The sequence below is a fragment of the Anguilla anguilla genome, chromosome 12, assembly GCF_013347855.1.
Source record: "Anguilla anguilla isolate fAngAng1 chromosome 12, fAngAng1.pri, whole genome shotgun sequence".
Classification (NCBI taxonomy): Eukaryota; Metazoa; Chordata; class Actinopteri; order Anguilliformes; family Anguillidae; genus Anguilla; species Anguilla anguilla.
The window spans coordinates 39,389,217-39,402,414 of NC_049212.1; the positions used below are offsets into that span (position 1 = coordinate 39,389,217).

General features: G+C 53.0%; 1 protein-coding gene across 2 annotated transcripts in view; it reads left to right on the forward strand.

The window, feature by feature from the left end:
• Positions 1 to 13,198, forward strand: part of cdon (cell adhesion associated, oncogene regulated) — a 43,692-nt gene that overhangs the window by 13,596 nt on the left and 16,898 nt on the right. For both annotated transcript variants that reach the window (XM_035383670.1, XM_035383672.1), the window contains exons 2-8: positions 6,655 to 6,827; positions 7,805 to 8,101; positions 8,583 to 8,729; positions 9,130 to 9,273; positions 9,647 to 9,940; positions 10,709 to 10,978; positions 12,403 to 12,741. In XM_035383670.1, coding sequence (XP_035239561.1) covers positions 6,758 to 6,827; positions 7,805 to 8,101; positions 8,583 to 8,729; positions 9,130 to 9,273; positions 9,647 to 9,940; positions 10,709 to 10,978; positions 12,403 to 12,741 — 1,561 coding nt within the window. In that variant the 5' untranslated portion in view covers positions 6,655 to 6,757. The remainder of the gene's footprint in view (positions 1 to 6,654; positions 6,828 to 7,804; positions 8,102 to 8,582; positions 8,730 to 9,129; positions 9,274 to 9,646; positions 9,941 to 10,708; positions 10,979 to 12,402; positions 12,742 to 13,198) is intronic.

Consider the following 13,198-nt stretch of genomic DNA (forward strand, 5'->3'; position numbering starts at 1 on the left):
GGATGATTGTCGTTGGTAAACTGTGCTTTGTGGGATCTGACTGCCTGATCCGCGCAACCTTTCCCTTGTCCGTCTCCGTCCCCCATCCGCCCCCCCCCCCCCCCCACCCCCCGTTCCCACGATGTAGTTACCATGGCTGGGGGGTCAATTCCATTTCAATTCAGTCCATTCAAAGAAATTAATTTAAATTCAGTTCATGAGTTCACGAAAAAATGGCCTAATAAGATTTTATTTAATCTTTTTTTTTTTTTTTTTCCAATTTGAGTTAATTTCCTTATATTCCTTTCATTCCTTGACTGAATGAAATTGATCCTCAAAATCCAGCTGAAATTAACGGCACATAATTTGCCGTGAACGAGGCCATTCCAGTTACCAAAGGCCATCGGTGCGCGGTTTAGTTCTGCAGGGATTTTACGACTCATCAGTACAATTTAAAATTTGTTTCCTTGAAATTGTCAGACTAGAAATAGGAACGGACTCCTCGGTATGGCGGCGATGTCTCTCCTCGCTCAGAATCCCCTGAAGCAGAAACCCCTGCCGACGTTATCGCTCTCCAGGTCCTTTGATGTGTGTGACATGCTCTATTTAGAGAGAGATTGTGAAGGATGGGGGCCGGCTTCTGTGATGGGGCCTCAGAATGAATCACTCACTTCCTGTGATTTATGCGTTCCCTCTTAATGTCTCGTTAAAGGGGCGGGCCTTCCTCTTGATTGGCGGTCATATCCTCCTCTCCTCCTCTCTGCTGTGACCGTGTCTCTCCCTTGGAGAGAAGATAGAGTAGTTTAGGCCCCAGTGCTGTTTAGTTCAGGGCTCAGTGTTCTGTGGTTCGGGGTTGAGTGGTCTATAGTATAGGGTTGAGTGCTCTGTGGTTGAGTGGTCTGTAGTATAGAGTTGAGTGCTCTGTGGTTGAGTGGTCTGTAGTATAGGGTTGAGTGCTCTGTGGTTGAGTGGTCTGTAGTATAGAGTTGAGTGCTCTGTGGTTGAGTGGTCTGTAGTATAGGGTTGAGTGCTCTGTGGTTGAGAGGTCTGTAGTATAGGGTTGAGTGGTCTGTGGTTGAGTGGTCAGTAGTATAGGGTTGAGTGCTCTGCAGTTCAGCATTTAGTGCTGTGTATTTCGGGGTTGAGCGTTCTGTAGTTCAGCATTTTGAGTGCTCTGTGTTTCAGTTCTTTCCATCTTATTCTCTTTCGTCTTATTCTACCTCATACCCTTCCTCCCTCTCAGACTCCTCTGTCTGTCTGTCCCTCTCTCTCTCCCCATGAGTAGAGAAGTTTCTGGAATGTCTCACTGCTGCAGATCATCTGTCCGTGGGATCCGGGGGCGAGTGCAGACAGGCTGGGGTACTGCGCGTGGATCCGGGCTGGGAGAGAGGGGAGGGAGAGAGGGAGAGAGAGAGGGGACGGAGGGAGAGAGGGGGAGAGAGGGAGAGAGGGAGGGAGGGAGGGAGGGAGGGAGGGAGGGAGGGAGGGAGGGGGAGGGAGAGACGGAGGGAGAGAGACAGGGAGGGAGAGAGAGAAAGGGGGCAAGAGGAAGAGAGAGAGGGAGAGAGAGAGATAGAGAGGAAAGGGGGGAGAGAAAGAGATTGTGTATTTGCGTGCATGTACGTGTGCATTTGTGTGTGTGTGTAGGTTCCGTGTGCATGTGTGTGTGAATACGTAAATGCATTGAGCGTGTTACTGAAAGTTAGGTTAAGCGCCTTACTGAAGGGCAGTGCCCAACCTGGGAACTGAACCTGCAACCTCCTGCGTTTCAGGCCTTGATGGGTTTTGAGAAACTGGGTGGAGACAGTGTGAGTGTCGTATAGCACAACATCTACATAACTTGTGCACAACTGTACAAGCTGCTGTGGAGGTACTTTAAGTGCATGTATTTTGCTTTAGACCAACATTTCCCTAACGGTCCTGTACCAGCCATTGTACAGCAAAAGGTTCATGAACTTCTCAAAATATCTAAAATATCATTTATCACTAACAGGAACTGTCTGTGCCAATTGAAAATGTACATTTATACTATAATAATATCAGAAAAAAAAACCCCAAAAGTGAACGGTCCATTTTAATTGGCAAAAGCCTTATATTTTAATATGGGGATTTTCCCAGTTAATTAATTCATGAGTCTAATTAAACTAATCTGCCGAATTAACTGAGCTGAAAAGGAATTGCCCCCTCCCCCCCCTGCCGCCACCCCCAGTCTGTCCCCCAGCCCTGGGGCTGTGTGTGTTCAAAATGACCCCTGTGGAGGAGCCCCCTCTAAACCCACGCCCGGTCCCGAAATTCCAGCCCCCTGGATGAGAGTGTTCCGTCTCTACACTCCGCACTCTTTCCTCTGGTTATCCCTCGCTCCGTGGAAGGCTGGGCTGCACACTGTAGACACTTACAGAAAGACTCTGGGTGGCCTCACTTCCTGGTGCATTACATTACATTACATTACATTACATTACAGGCATTTAGCAGACGCTCTTATCCAGAGTGACTTACACAACTTTTTACACAGCATTTACTTTGCATCTATTTATACAGCTGGATTTCAATGCAGGTTAAGTACCTCGCTCAAGGGTACAACGGCAGTGTCCTACCCAGGAATTGAACCTGGGACCTTTAGGTTACAAGCCCAGTTCCTTACCCATTGTACTGCACTGTGTTCCCGCCAGTAGGAGAGAATCCCTCCCCACCCCTGGGGGGGGGCAGGCGGGGGGGGGGGGGGTGGTGGGTGGCGATTGGCGGGTGGCGCCCGCTCCTGGCCGAGATCCCGCGGCGGCGGATGTGTGAGGAAGGAGCTGCAGATAAGGGCCCGGGAACGGCTCCCTCCTCTTCCTCGTTTCGCCAGATCGGTTGCCGAGATACGGCGCCCGATGCCCCCCCCCCCCCGACGAACGCGGCCTTTTCGGACTTCGCGGCACCGAAACCCGCCAAACAGCCGCTATCGCCTTAAAGCGCGGCAAAGCCGTCCGTGATGTGCTGTGCTGTGCACTTTTATGAGCCGTTTTGATTATTGTAATTATATATTATTATTACGTTCTGTGAGAGCAGGGGATGGTTTCCAGTGATATGAGACAGAGCCAGAGAGAGAGAGAGAGAGAGAGAGAATGAGGGAGTTGGCGGGAGGGAGAATGAGAGAAAGGGGGAGAGCCTGTTGCGACTTGTAGGAAAATAGTAACTTTCTGCTTGTGGTGTTTGATTGGCCGGTCTCAGAGCTGGGCCTGTAGCCAATAGGGAATGCTGCTGATGAAGGGGGTGGGAACCCGACGTGGAGAGAGGGATTCATAGATGCGCGAACCACTCATTTCAACTCATTGTGAAAATTAACTGGGATTCAGTTCATGAATTGAAAAAGGCCGATGATTTTTCAGTTGCTGAAACACACACACACACACACACACTGACTCCGGAGCGGGGCGGGGCGGGGTGTGTAGGGTTTCAGCTGGTCACCGCTGCACCTGTGTAGTGTTCCCGTGTGGGGGGCTGCCGGTAGTTTTGACGTTCCTGCTTCCCCCCGTTCCCCTCGCCCCCCTCTGTGGGCGCTGAGAGACTAGTCTGCCCCCCGTGGGGGAGAAAAGTGGCGTGGGGGGGGCGGGTCCGGGGGGGGGGGGGGGGTCCGGGGGCTGCCAGACACCCGCTGCCCCGCTCGGGCCTCTCTGCCCCCCGGTGACCTTTGACCCCCGGGTGAGGGGGGGGGCCGTTGGTCTGGACCTGGGAGAGTTTATTATTTCCTGCGGTTCCTCCTCTGTCTTCCTCAGGGCCTGCCCGGGGGTTTCTGGGGGAGGGGGTTACAGGGCATGGGGGAAGTGGGGGCAGGCTGAAACAGTGACATTTTCGGAGGCCCCACTGTCGCTCGACAGTGTTGCTCCACCACATCCGCCTCCTCTCCCTTTCACCAGAGAGCATTATGGGAGGAAGCGAGGCCTTGCTCCTGAGGCTGTCCTGCAGGCTGGGGGACTGTGTGTCATAGTTCTGTTCTGCCCATACTAATGAGCCCATCTCAAATTCTGTTCGCCAGTTGTGGAAGTATCCATAACGTTCTTACTTTTTAATGTTCTTTTTGTTAGGATTTTTCCAGTTGACCCTCTGATGGTGCAGCTATGTTTGGGGGTACCTCTGTCCTTAGAAGGCAGAGGTACCCCTTATTTAAACAATTTAGAGAAATTTCAGTGTGCTCCTGTCCCTTCATTTCTTATTCTTTCTGAAATCAGCCCTGCGTTACCAAGGAGACTTTATTCCACCTTGGTAGCTTTTCCAAGTTTGTAAGCTTAGTGTTTCATAAAAACACAACCTGTGTGTGTTTGCATTCGTGCTTGTGTGTGAGTGTTGGTGTGTGTGTGTGTGTGTGTGTGTATGTATGTATGTATGCTTGCCTGCCTGTGTGTTATCGCTGTAGGTAGGAAAACGGATGCTGGTGATGATAGCAGATTTTGACAGAGGAGGCGCGGGAGCAGAAGCGGGGGCAGAAGCGGAGGCGCGGGGGCAGAAGCGGGGCAGAAGCGGGGGCAGAAGCGGAGGCAGAAGCGGGGGCAGAAGTGGGGGCAGAAGCGGAGGCAGAAGCGGAGGCGCGGGGGCAGAAGCGGAGGCGCGGGGGCAGAAGCGGGGGCAGAAGCGGAGGCGCGGGGGCAGAAGCGGGGGCAGAAGCGGGGGCAGAAGCGGAGGCGCGGGGGCAGAAGCGGGGCAGAAGCGGAGGCAGAAGCGGGGGCAGAAGCGGGGGCAGAAGCGGGGGCAGAAGCGGAGGCGCGGGGGCAGAAGCGGGGCAGAAGCGGGGGCAGAAGCGGGGGCAGAAGCGGGGGCAGAAGCGGGGGCAGAAGCGGGGGCAGAAGCGGGGCAGAAGTGGAGGCAGAAGCGGGGCAGAAGCGGAGGCAGAAGCGGGGGCAGAAGCGGAGGCGCGGGGGCAGAAGCGGGGGCAGAAACGGGGCAGAAGCGGGGGCAGAAGTGGGGGCAGAAGCGGGGGCAGAAGCGGAGGCGCGGGGGCAGAAGCGGGGGCAGAAGCGGGGGCAGAAGCGGGACAGAAGCGGACTCATAAACAGGTTTAGAGTGCGCTCGCGGATGTTTTCCTGGAGCTCAGAGCTTTAAACTCAGCCGGGCGGTTCGATTTTCGCTCGAGAGGGCAGGACGCAACAACAGGGGGCAAAGAACTTGTCCTTGGGGCTTGGGGTTTGGGGAGGGTGTGCCGGGGGGAGGGGGGGGGTTACAGGATCGTTCAGCTCTAGTGCACCCTCCCAGACATCATGGCTTTAATTTGAGCACCCCCCCCGCCCCCCCCCCCCAAGTACGGCCAGACCCAGGCCTCGGGTGACTTGGCCTGTGTGAATGCCCCAGCTGGAAGGCCATTGTCCGTCGACATCAAGCTCAACACAACGGTTACCGACCAGGAACCAATGATCAAAGCCCCCCTCACCGGATTATTGATCAAAAAAAAGAGGGTCGGGGGGGGGGGGGGGGGGTAAAAAAAAAAAAAGGTGCTGGGAGGGAGGGAGGGAACGGTGGGGTGGAGAGGGGTGGCGAGGAGAGGGGTTCTTCGGCTCTTCAAAAGGAAGAGAAGGAATGCTCCTAATTAGGTTTTTCCCACTTCCTCTCGGCCTCCCTCTTGTCCTTGGACCTGGCCCCCTGTGGGCCCGTGTCAGGCTACGGTGGGCCTGTGGAGGGGCGACGCAGTGTGACGGGACAGTGATATTAGGAGGGGGCACACACTCCCCTTACGCGGCTGGGATGGCGTCAGACCTGGGAGGGAGGGGGTATTGGGGGTGGAATTCTGAATTCCGGGTTGGGTAAACAGGCGGGCGGGCGGGCGGGAGTTGGGATACTCTAATCCCAGGGCTTGGAATTCTACACGAGGCTCGGGTTTAGAGAGGGTGTGTGTGTGTGTGTGTGTGTGTGTGTGTGTGTGTGTGTGTGTGTGTGTGTGTGTGTGTGTGTGTGTGTGTCTGTGTGTGTCTGTGTCTGTGTCTGTGTCTGTGTGTCTGTCTCAGGTGTCAGAGCGTGTGTGTGTGTGTGTGTGTCTGTGTCTGTGTGAGGGGTGAGGGAGTTTTCGGGGGGGGGGTTGAGTTTCGCTGCTCGCATGGAAAGTTGGGGGTCCGGTTTCTTTCACCTGGTTTGTATTTGAACGGACAGCAGAGGATAAAAAATAGGGTGAGGAGGACTTGGACATAAATCCTAAATTTCTTGGGGCGTGAGGAATGCTTTTTATAAACATGAAGTGGATTCCTCTGGACCTCCTCTGTGCGTAGATCAGTGTTTTTTTTCGCCCTGTGTGTGCTTAGTTTCGTAATAAATTAAAATCTTTTTGATTTAACCTGCTGTGCTTTGGAGAGCCTGGCTTCCTGAGCTTCTGCTGGCGGTGTGTCGCAGCTGTCTGTGGATTGTGCAGTATAACTGCTCTATGACTGCGTTACAACTGTGTTGTAACTGCCTTTACTGCATTAGGACTGTTATAACTGCGCTATGATTTCTATGACTGCATTATGAATGTGTTACGACTGCATTATAACTGCCTTATGACTGCATTGTGACTTCATTATGAATGCACTGTGTGCTGGGGTTTTTGAGAGCCCGTTTGGGTGAGGCTCTGTTCCTCGCGGTATCCTGCCGGTGTTCTGGGCTGGGTTGGCTGTGCTTGGCTGCAGTTTCTGGACCCTGGTTTGATCAGGTTCTTCTCCTCTCTCCGCTCTGCAGGTGTCGGGGCAGAGGAGCAGAACTCAGGGCTCTGGGACGTCCCGACGGGGTGACAGGGGGGAGAGGAGCCGAATTTGGGGCTCCAGGACGGCCGGAGGGGGCCATGGCCGCCGCCCCGGGGGTCCTCTCCACCTTCCTGTACCTGTGCCACGCCCTCCTCATCAGCTGCTCAGGTAAGGGCGGGGTGGGGGTCAGGGTTTGTGTGTGATCTAGCTGTAGTGGTGGTGAGACTGACTCTCTGTGTGTCTGTGTTTGTGTTTGTGGGTGAGACTGACTGTGTGTCTGTGTGTGTGTGTGATGTAGCTGATGCAGTAATGAAGCTGACTGTCTGTGTGTGTGTGTGTGTATGTGTGTATGTGTGTATGTGTGTATGTGTGTCTGTGTGTTTGTGTGTGTCTGTGTGTGTGTGTGTGTATGTGTGTGTGTGTGTGTGTGTGTGTGTGTGTGTTTGTGTGTGTGTGTGTGTGTGTGTGTGTGTGTGTGTGATGTATCTGATGCAGTAATGAAACTGACTGTCTGTGTGTGTGTGTGTGTGTGATGTAGCTGATGCAGTAATGAAACTGACGGTCTGTGTGTCTGTGTGTTTGTGTGTGTGTGTGTGTGTGTGATGTATGTGATGCAGTAATGAAACTGACTGTCTGTGTGTGTGTGTGTGTGTGTGTGTGTGTGATGTAGCTGATGCAGTAATGAAGCTGACTGTCTGTGTGTGTGTGTGTGTGTGTGTGTGATGTATCTGATGCAGTAATGAAACTGACTGTGTGTGTGTGTGTGTGTGTGATGTAGCTGATGCAGTAATGAAGCTGACTGTCTGTGTGTCTGTGTGTGTGTGTGTGTGTGTGTGTGTATGTGTGTGTGTGTGTGTGTGATGTAGCTGATGCAGTAATGAAACTGACGGTCTGTGTGTTTGTGTGTGTGTGTGTGTGTGTGTGTCTGTGTCTGTGTGTCTGTGTGTGTGTGTGTGTGTGTGTGTGTGTGTGTGATGTATCTGATGCAGTAATGAAACTGACTGTCTGTGTGTGTGTGTGTGTGTGTGTGTGTGTGATGTAGCTGATGCAGTAATGAAGCTGACTGTCTGTGTGTGTGTGTGTGTGTGTGTGTGTGTGATGTAGCTGATGCAGTAATGAAACACACTCTCTGTGTGTCTGTGCAGATGCGTCTCTCTCCTTCCACCTGGAGCCCCGCCCCGTGGTTCAGAAGCAGGGGGGCGTGGTCAACCTGAGCTGCTCCCTCAGCCCCTCCTCCTCCTCCTCCTCCTCCGCCTCGGCACGGCTGTCCTGGCGTTTCGGGGGCCGGCCCCTGGACCCGACGGCCGCGCCCGGGGTTCGGATCGGGCCCGGCTCCCTCACCCTCCCCTCCCTTCAGCCCGGCCAGACGGGGCAGTACCAGTGCGTGGCGCACTCCGAAACGGGCACCGTCGCCAGCCGCCCCGCTCGAGTCACTATCGCAGGTAACCGCCCGGCCACGCCCGGCCACGCCCTCGCTCGAACCCGTGTCCCTATCGCAGGTAACCGCCCAGCCACGCCCGGCCACGCCCTCGCTCGAACCCGTGTCCCTATCACAGGTAACCACCTAGCCACGCCCTCGCTCGAACCTGTGTCCCTATCACAGGTAACCGCCCGGCCACGCCCTCGCTCGAACCCGTGTCCCTATCGCAGGTGACCCTGGACAGTTGAGGAAAAATTCTGAATGAGCTAATTCTGGATCTTTCTAAAATTGGCTCAATTGGATTTTGTGAATGGGACTGTACAGGATTGATTAGTTTTTGGTTGGTCGATCAATTGTTTGTTAATTGTTAATTGATAGATTTTCTTAGTTGACTAATTGATTGAATCAGCCTGCTTATGCCAAGCCTTGCTCTGAGTTTGGCATAAGTGCGATTCTTTTACTGATTGATTTTGAGAACCGACCCATTGTCCCGTTCCCTGCAGATATTGGCGAGTTTGGCAGATCGTCCCGGCGGCCGATGACCGTGGAGGAGGGCAGTACGGCGCTGATCCAGTGCCACCTGCCCCCCAGTGACCCCCCAGCCCTGCCGCGGCTCCGGGTTCGAGGGGAGTGGCTGGAGAAATCCACAGGTAGTGATGCCTGCTGCACAAATGTGTACATACACTCACATGCACACACACACACACACACACACTCACACAGACATGCACACACATACACTCACATACATGCAGACACACACACTCACACAGATACACACACTCACGCACAGACACACACACCAAAAACTCGCAGACATTGCGGCTCCTCCAGGACTGAAGTTTGGCACCCCTGGCCTAACGTGTTAAAAACAGGAGATATCATGTACCATGACGTGCTGTAGATCATATTTTCTATGAAAGGTTTTTCTGTGAAACTTTTTCTATGAAAGGCTGATGGAGAGTTAATGTAGCGCTTGCTTTCTGAGCCGTTTCAGCTGGAATAACGGAAGGGTTCTGAGCTGATCTTGCTGTCCTTTGCCCTCCCCAGGCGAATATTTAATTCTCCCGTCTGGGAACCTTCAGATTGTGTCCGTGTCCCCCCAGCACCAGGGGATGTATAAGTGTGGAGCGTACAACCCCGTCACCCGGGAAACCAGGGTGGAGGCCCACGGAACAAGGCTTACCGTCAAACGTGAGTCAGGGGGACACATTTGACCGTGACACACTTGGTCCTCTTCTCTTCTTCATGGCCTAATGTGGGGCACTCTGAGGCCAGATATTGCTACAGTTTTATCAACATTATATTACCTATTCGGGGGTGACGTTGTTGTACAATGTCTATGGAACTGGGCTTACAACTGTGAGTTTGTTGCTTTGATTCACAGGTAGGGTGTTGCCAGTCTACACTTGGGCCAAGGCATTTATATTTATCATAAACTTGTATTTATTGAAACAAAAACCAGTGCACATGTCAGTCCTCCAGGAATTTGGTTGTACACCCCTGAGTTAACTCTTGGGCTGCCATCCCACTGTCCCAATGCCCCCCCCCCCCCCCCCCATTGCAGGCTCTGATGGCCCCTCCCCTGTGCGCGTGGTGTACCCCGTCACCCCGCAGACCGTCGCCGTGGCGATTTCCGAGTCCGCCATCTTGGAGTGCGTCTTGGCAGGAAGCCCCGCGCCCGTCGCCCGCTGGACCAAAGACGGACAGGAAGTGGTGCCGGGGGCCAATCACAGACTGCTACACGGCAACCTGGTTGTGACCGCCGCGAGGGAGAGCGATGGCGGTAGCTACCGGTGTTCCGCTGGGAGCGAGGAGGCCGGGGACCTGGTCCACGCGAACTACACCGTCAGCGTGCTCGGTGAGCTGCCATGTCGCGAGCGTGTTCCGCTAGGAAGCATTTTCCTGTTTTCCTCTCTCAGATTCTCTTAATCATGGATAATTTTTTGTCAGTTGCTTTAGTTCCCCCAGAAATCCCTAATCAAGCACTACTGTGTGACAACTGGTTTTTTAAATGTGTTGTACAGAAAGAGTGACTGGTCTATCGATAGATCTTTCCCTGTCTACTATAATGTTTTTCTTCAGTGGATTGACTTGCCTTCATGTCCTTGTGCTACAAAGGTTATACTGGTACATTATTTGCCCAGTTTCCTAACAGTATAGTGATTAAAGAACTGGGCTTGTCACTCGGGAGCTGCAGGTTTAATTCCCAAGTGGGGCACTGCTGTTGTATCCTTCAGCGAGGCGCTTGAACCCAGAGGTGGAAAGTCCCGGGGTCAGAAAGTAAAAGTCCTGCCGTGTGTTTCTTCTACCCATGAACACGACCAGCTGAGTTCAGTAATTAGTTCTACCTCCTGGCTGAAGAATTGTGCTAATTAGCAAATCCAGGTGATTGGAACAAGATACTGTGGAGGACTTGGATTTTCCTGGATCCCTGGATGGTCCACCTCTGCTTGAACCTGACTTGCTTCAGTAAAATGCTCAGCTGTGTAAATTGCCTGCATTAATGGACAATAAAGTTTTTGAATCTTGAAATGGATTGCACGTAGAAAGCTGTGCACTGCCGTTATCTCTGGAGAACAGTGGGCAGCTAAGTGCCTAGATGTCACTGTATTTCTCTCTCTGTCAGTGGGCGCTTCTGTGTCAAGAGGTTTGATGGACCAGCTGGCGTCTCCGGGCTCGTCCGTCCGCTTCACCTGCGCCGCTGAGGGAAACCCCGCCCCCAACGTCACCTGGCTTTTCAACTCCGCCCCCGTCACCCCTTCGCCCCGCCTCCAGATATCTGGCTCCTCCCTCCAGATCGCTGCGGTAACGCAGCAGGACGAGGGCGCGTACCAGTGCCTGGCGGACAACGGGATTGGATCAGCCCAGTCGGCTGGTGTTCTCACTGTCCAATCAGGTACTTGCAAAAGAAATCTAGAGGGGTGTGTGGAGCAGAACCTCGGGTTCTGAATGCTAAATCCACAGCTTCTCAAACTCTCTACACAGGACACCTGCAGAACTTTATTCATACTGGCTTGTTTCAGTGTTAAAAAGTCACTCTGTTTTCAGAAGAACAGAAGATTGTTCCACAGTAGATATTGTCACTGGTTATGAAGTCAATTTTTATTATTATTATTATTATTATTATTATTAATAATAATAATAATAATAATAATAATAATAATATTTATTTATTTATTTATTTATTTATTTATTCAATTTTTGAGCTATCAAGTAGGTCAAATAAAGGGTTAAAATGGCGGGTGAGAGGTGTGGAAAAACGGTCGGTTGGCCAGCGCTGTAAACGCTAAGCTGGGCTCTACTGTTCCGAGTGTTTTTAGAGCAGCGCTGCTCTGGAAGTGTGAGCGCGCTCAGTGCGCGCCGGCGGGGACTAACGCTGGTGGACGGCGGGAATGCGAGGGGGCCCACCGCGGACGGCGCTGTGGCGGGACGCGGGCCACGCGGCTGTCAGCGACGCGCGTGCACACAAACGCCTCGTATTTACTGGCACTTAGTCATCGGGCCCTGGCGCTAGCCCTGCCGCTAACGGGCGCTAGCCCTGCTGCTAACGAGCGCTAGCAAAGCGCCAGCCTCCGCATGTCCCCCCCCCCCCCCTCGAGCGCCTGTCTGCGCTGGCGCCAAAATCGTTAGAGAGAGAGAGAGAGAGAGAGAGAGAGAGAGAGAAAGAGAAAGAGAAAGAGAGAGGGAGAGAAGGGGAGAGGGAGGGAGAGGGAGAGCTGGGGGAGGGAGAGGGAGAGGGAGAGTGAGAGAGAGAGAGAGAGAGAGAGGAGTCAAAAATTTGTTTCTCTCACTTCCCAGAAAAGGCGCTGCTAACCGCGGGAGATGAAACCGATATCGGCAGAAAAGACGGCCATTGTTTTAATGGCAGAAAGTACATGTTTTGGGAATAGTCAGGAAATCCTTTATTGTGTTATAGCTTGCACCTGGTGACCACCCAGCTGTGGCTGTATAAGTGAAGTTAATAATTACTGTATTTGTACAGAACTTCTCATACAGTGGATTCAAAGTGTTTTCTTAAAAGAGAAGAGGACTCCGGAATGTACTGGGAGACGTTGATATAAGGAACAGAGAACGGAGCCTTGTGATAATAATCTAAGGATAATAATCTTAACACAATACTCCTGCTGTTAAACTTGCATTGATTAGTGCAGCTACTGTAAGTGGTTGTGATTCAACGTTGTTTTACTGTGTGTGTGTGTGTGCGTCTGCGTGTGTGTGTGCGTGTGTGCGCGTGTGTGTGTGTGCGTGCGTGCGCGTGTGCGTGTGTGTGTGTGTGTGTGCGTCTGCGCGTGTGTTTGCGCGTGCATTTTTATTTTCAAGGCCCGACCTCCCTGCCAGTCATCCAGACTCCGCCTCTAAACGGGACCTATCAGGAGGGGGACGGCGTCTTACTGTCCTGCAACGCCAGCGGCCGACCCCCGCCCCGCATCCGCTGGTACAACGCCTCCGGCCCCATCGCCGCCCGTCCCGCTCGCCTGCTCCAGCCCCAGCAGGCCGAAGCCAGGGCCCCCGGTGCCGGCCCTCCCCACCTCGTCGTGTCTCGCCCGGGCAGCAGCTCACTTTACATCCAGGCTGCGAGCCGGGCCCACTCTGGGAAGTACGTCTGCGAGGCGTCCAATGAGCTGGGCTCTGTGCGGGCCGAGGCCTTCCTCACTGTCGGTACGTCCACTCACACTTCCGTTTTATTGTTTTATTCATTACAGAATATTAACAAAAACATTAAAATAAAAAAATATGGTTATCTTCACGTATAAAGATCAGACCTCCGGATTGGAGTGTCAGTGTACCCTGTCAGTGTACCCCCTGTTTCTGGAGGTGTGCTTACACTTGCTTAAGCTTTAGTCAGATTAAGTTTCATGTGCAAGTGAAGCTGCTTTGCACCCTACGCTTATCTGGAGTTAAGTTAGGAGGAGAAGGGTGTAGAAAGAGTGAGAGATGGACAGCAGGAGAAAGAGAAGAGGAGGAGGAGGAGGGTGTAGAAAGAGTGAGAGATGGACAGCGGGAGAAAGAGAAGAGGAGGAGGAGGAGGAGGTGGGTGTAGAAAGAGTGAGAGATGGATAGCGGGAGAAAGAGAAGAGGAGGAGGAAGAGGGTGTAGAAAGAGTGAGAGATGGATA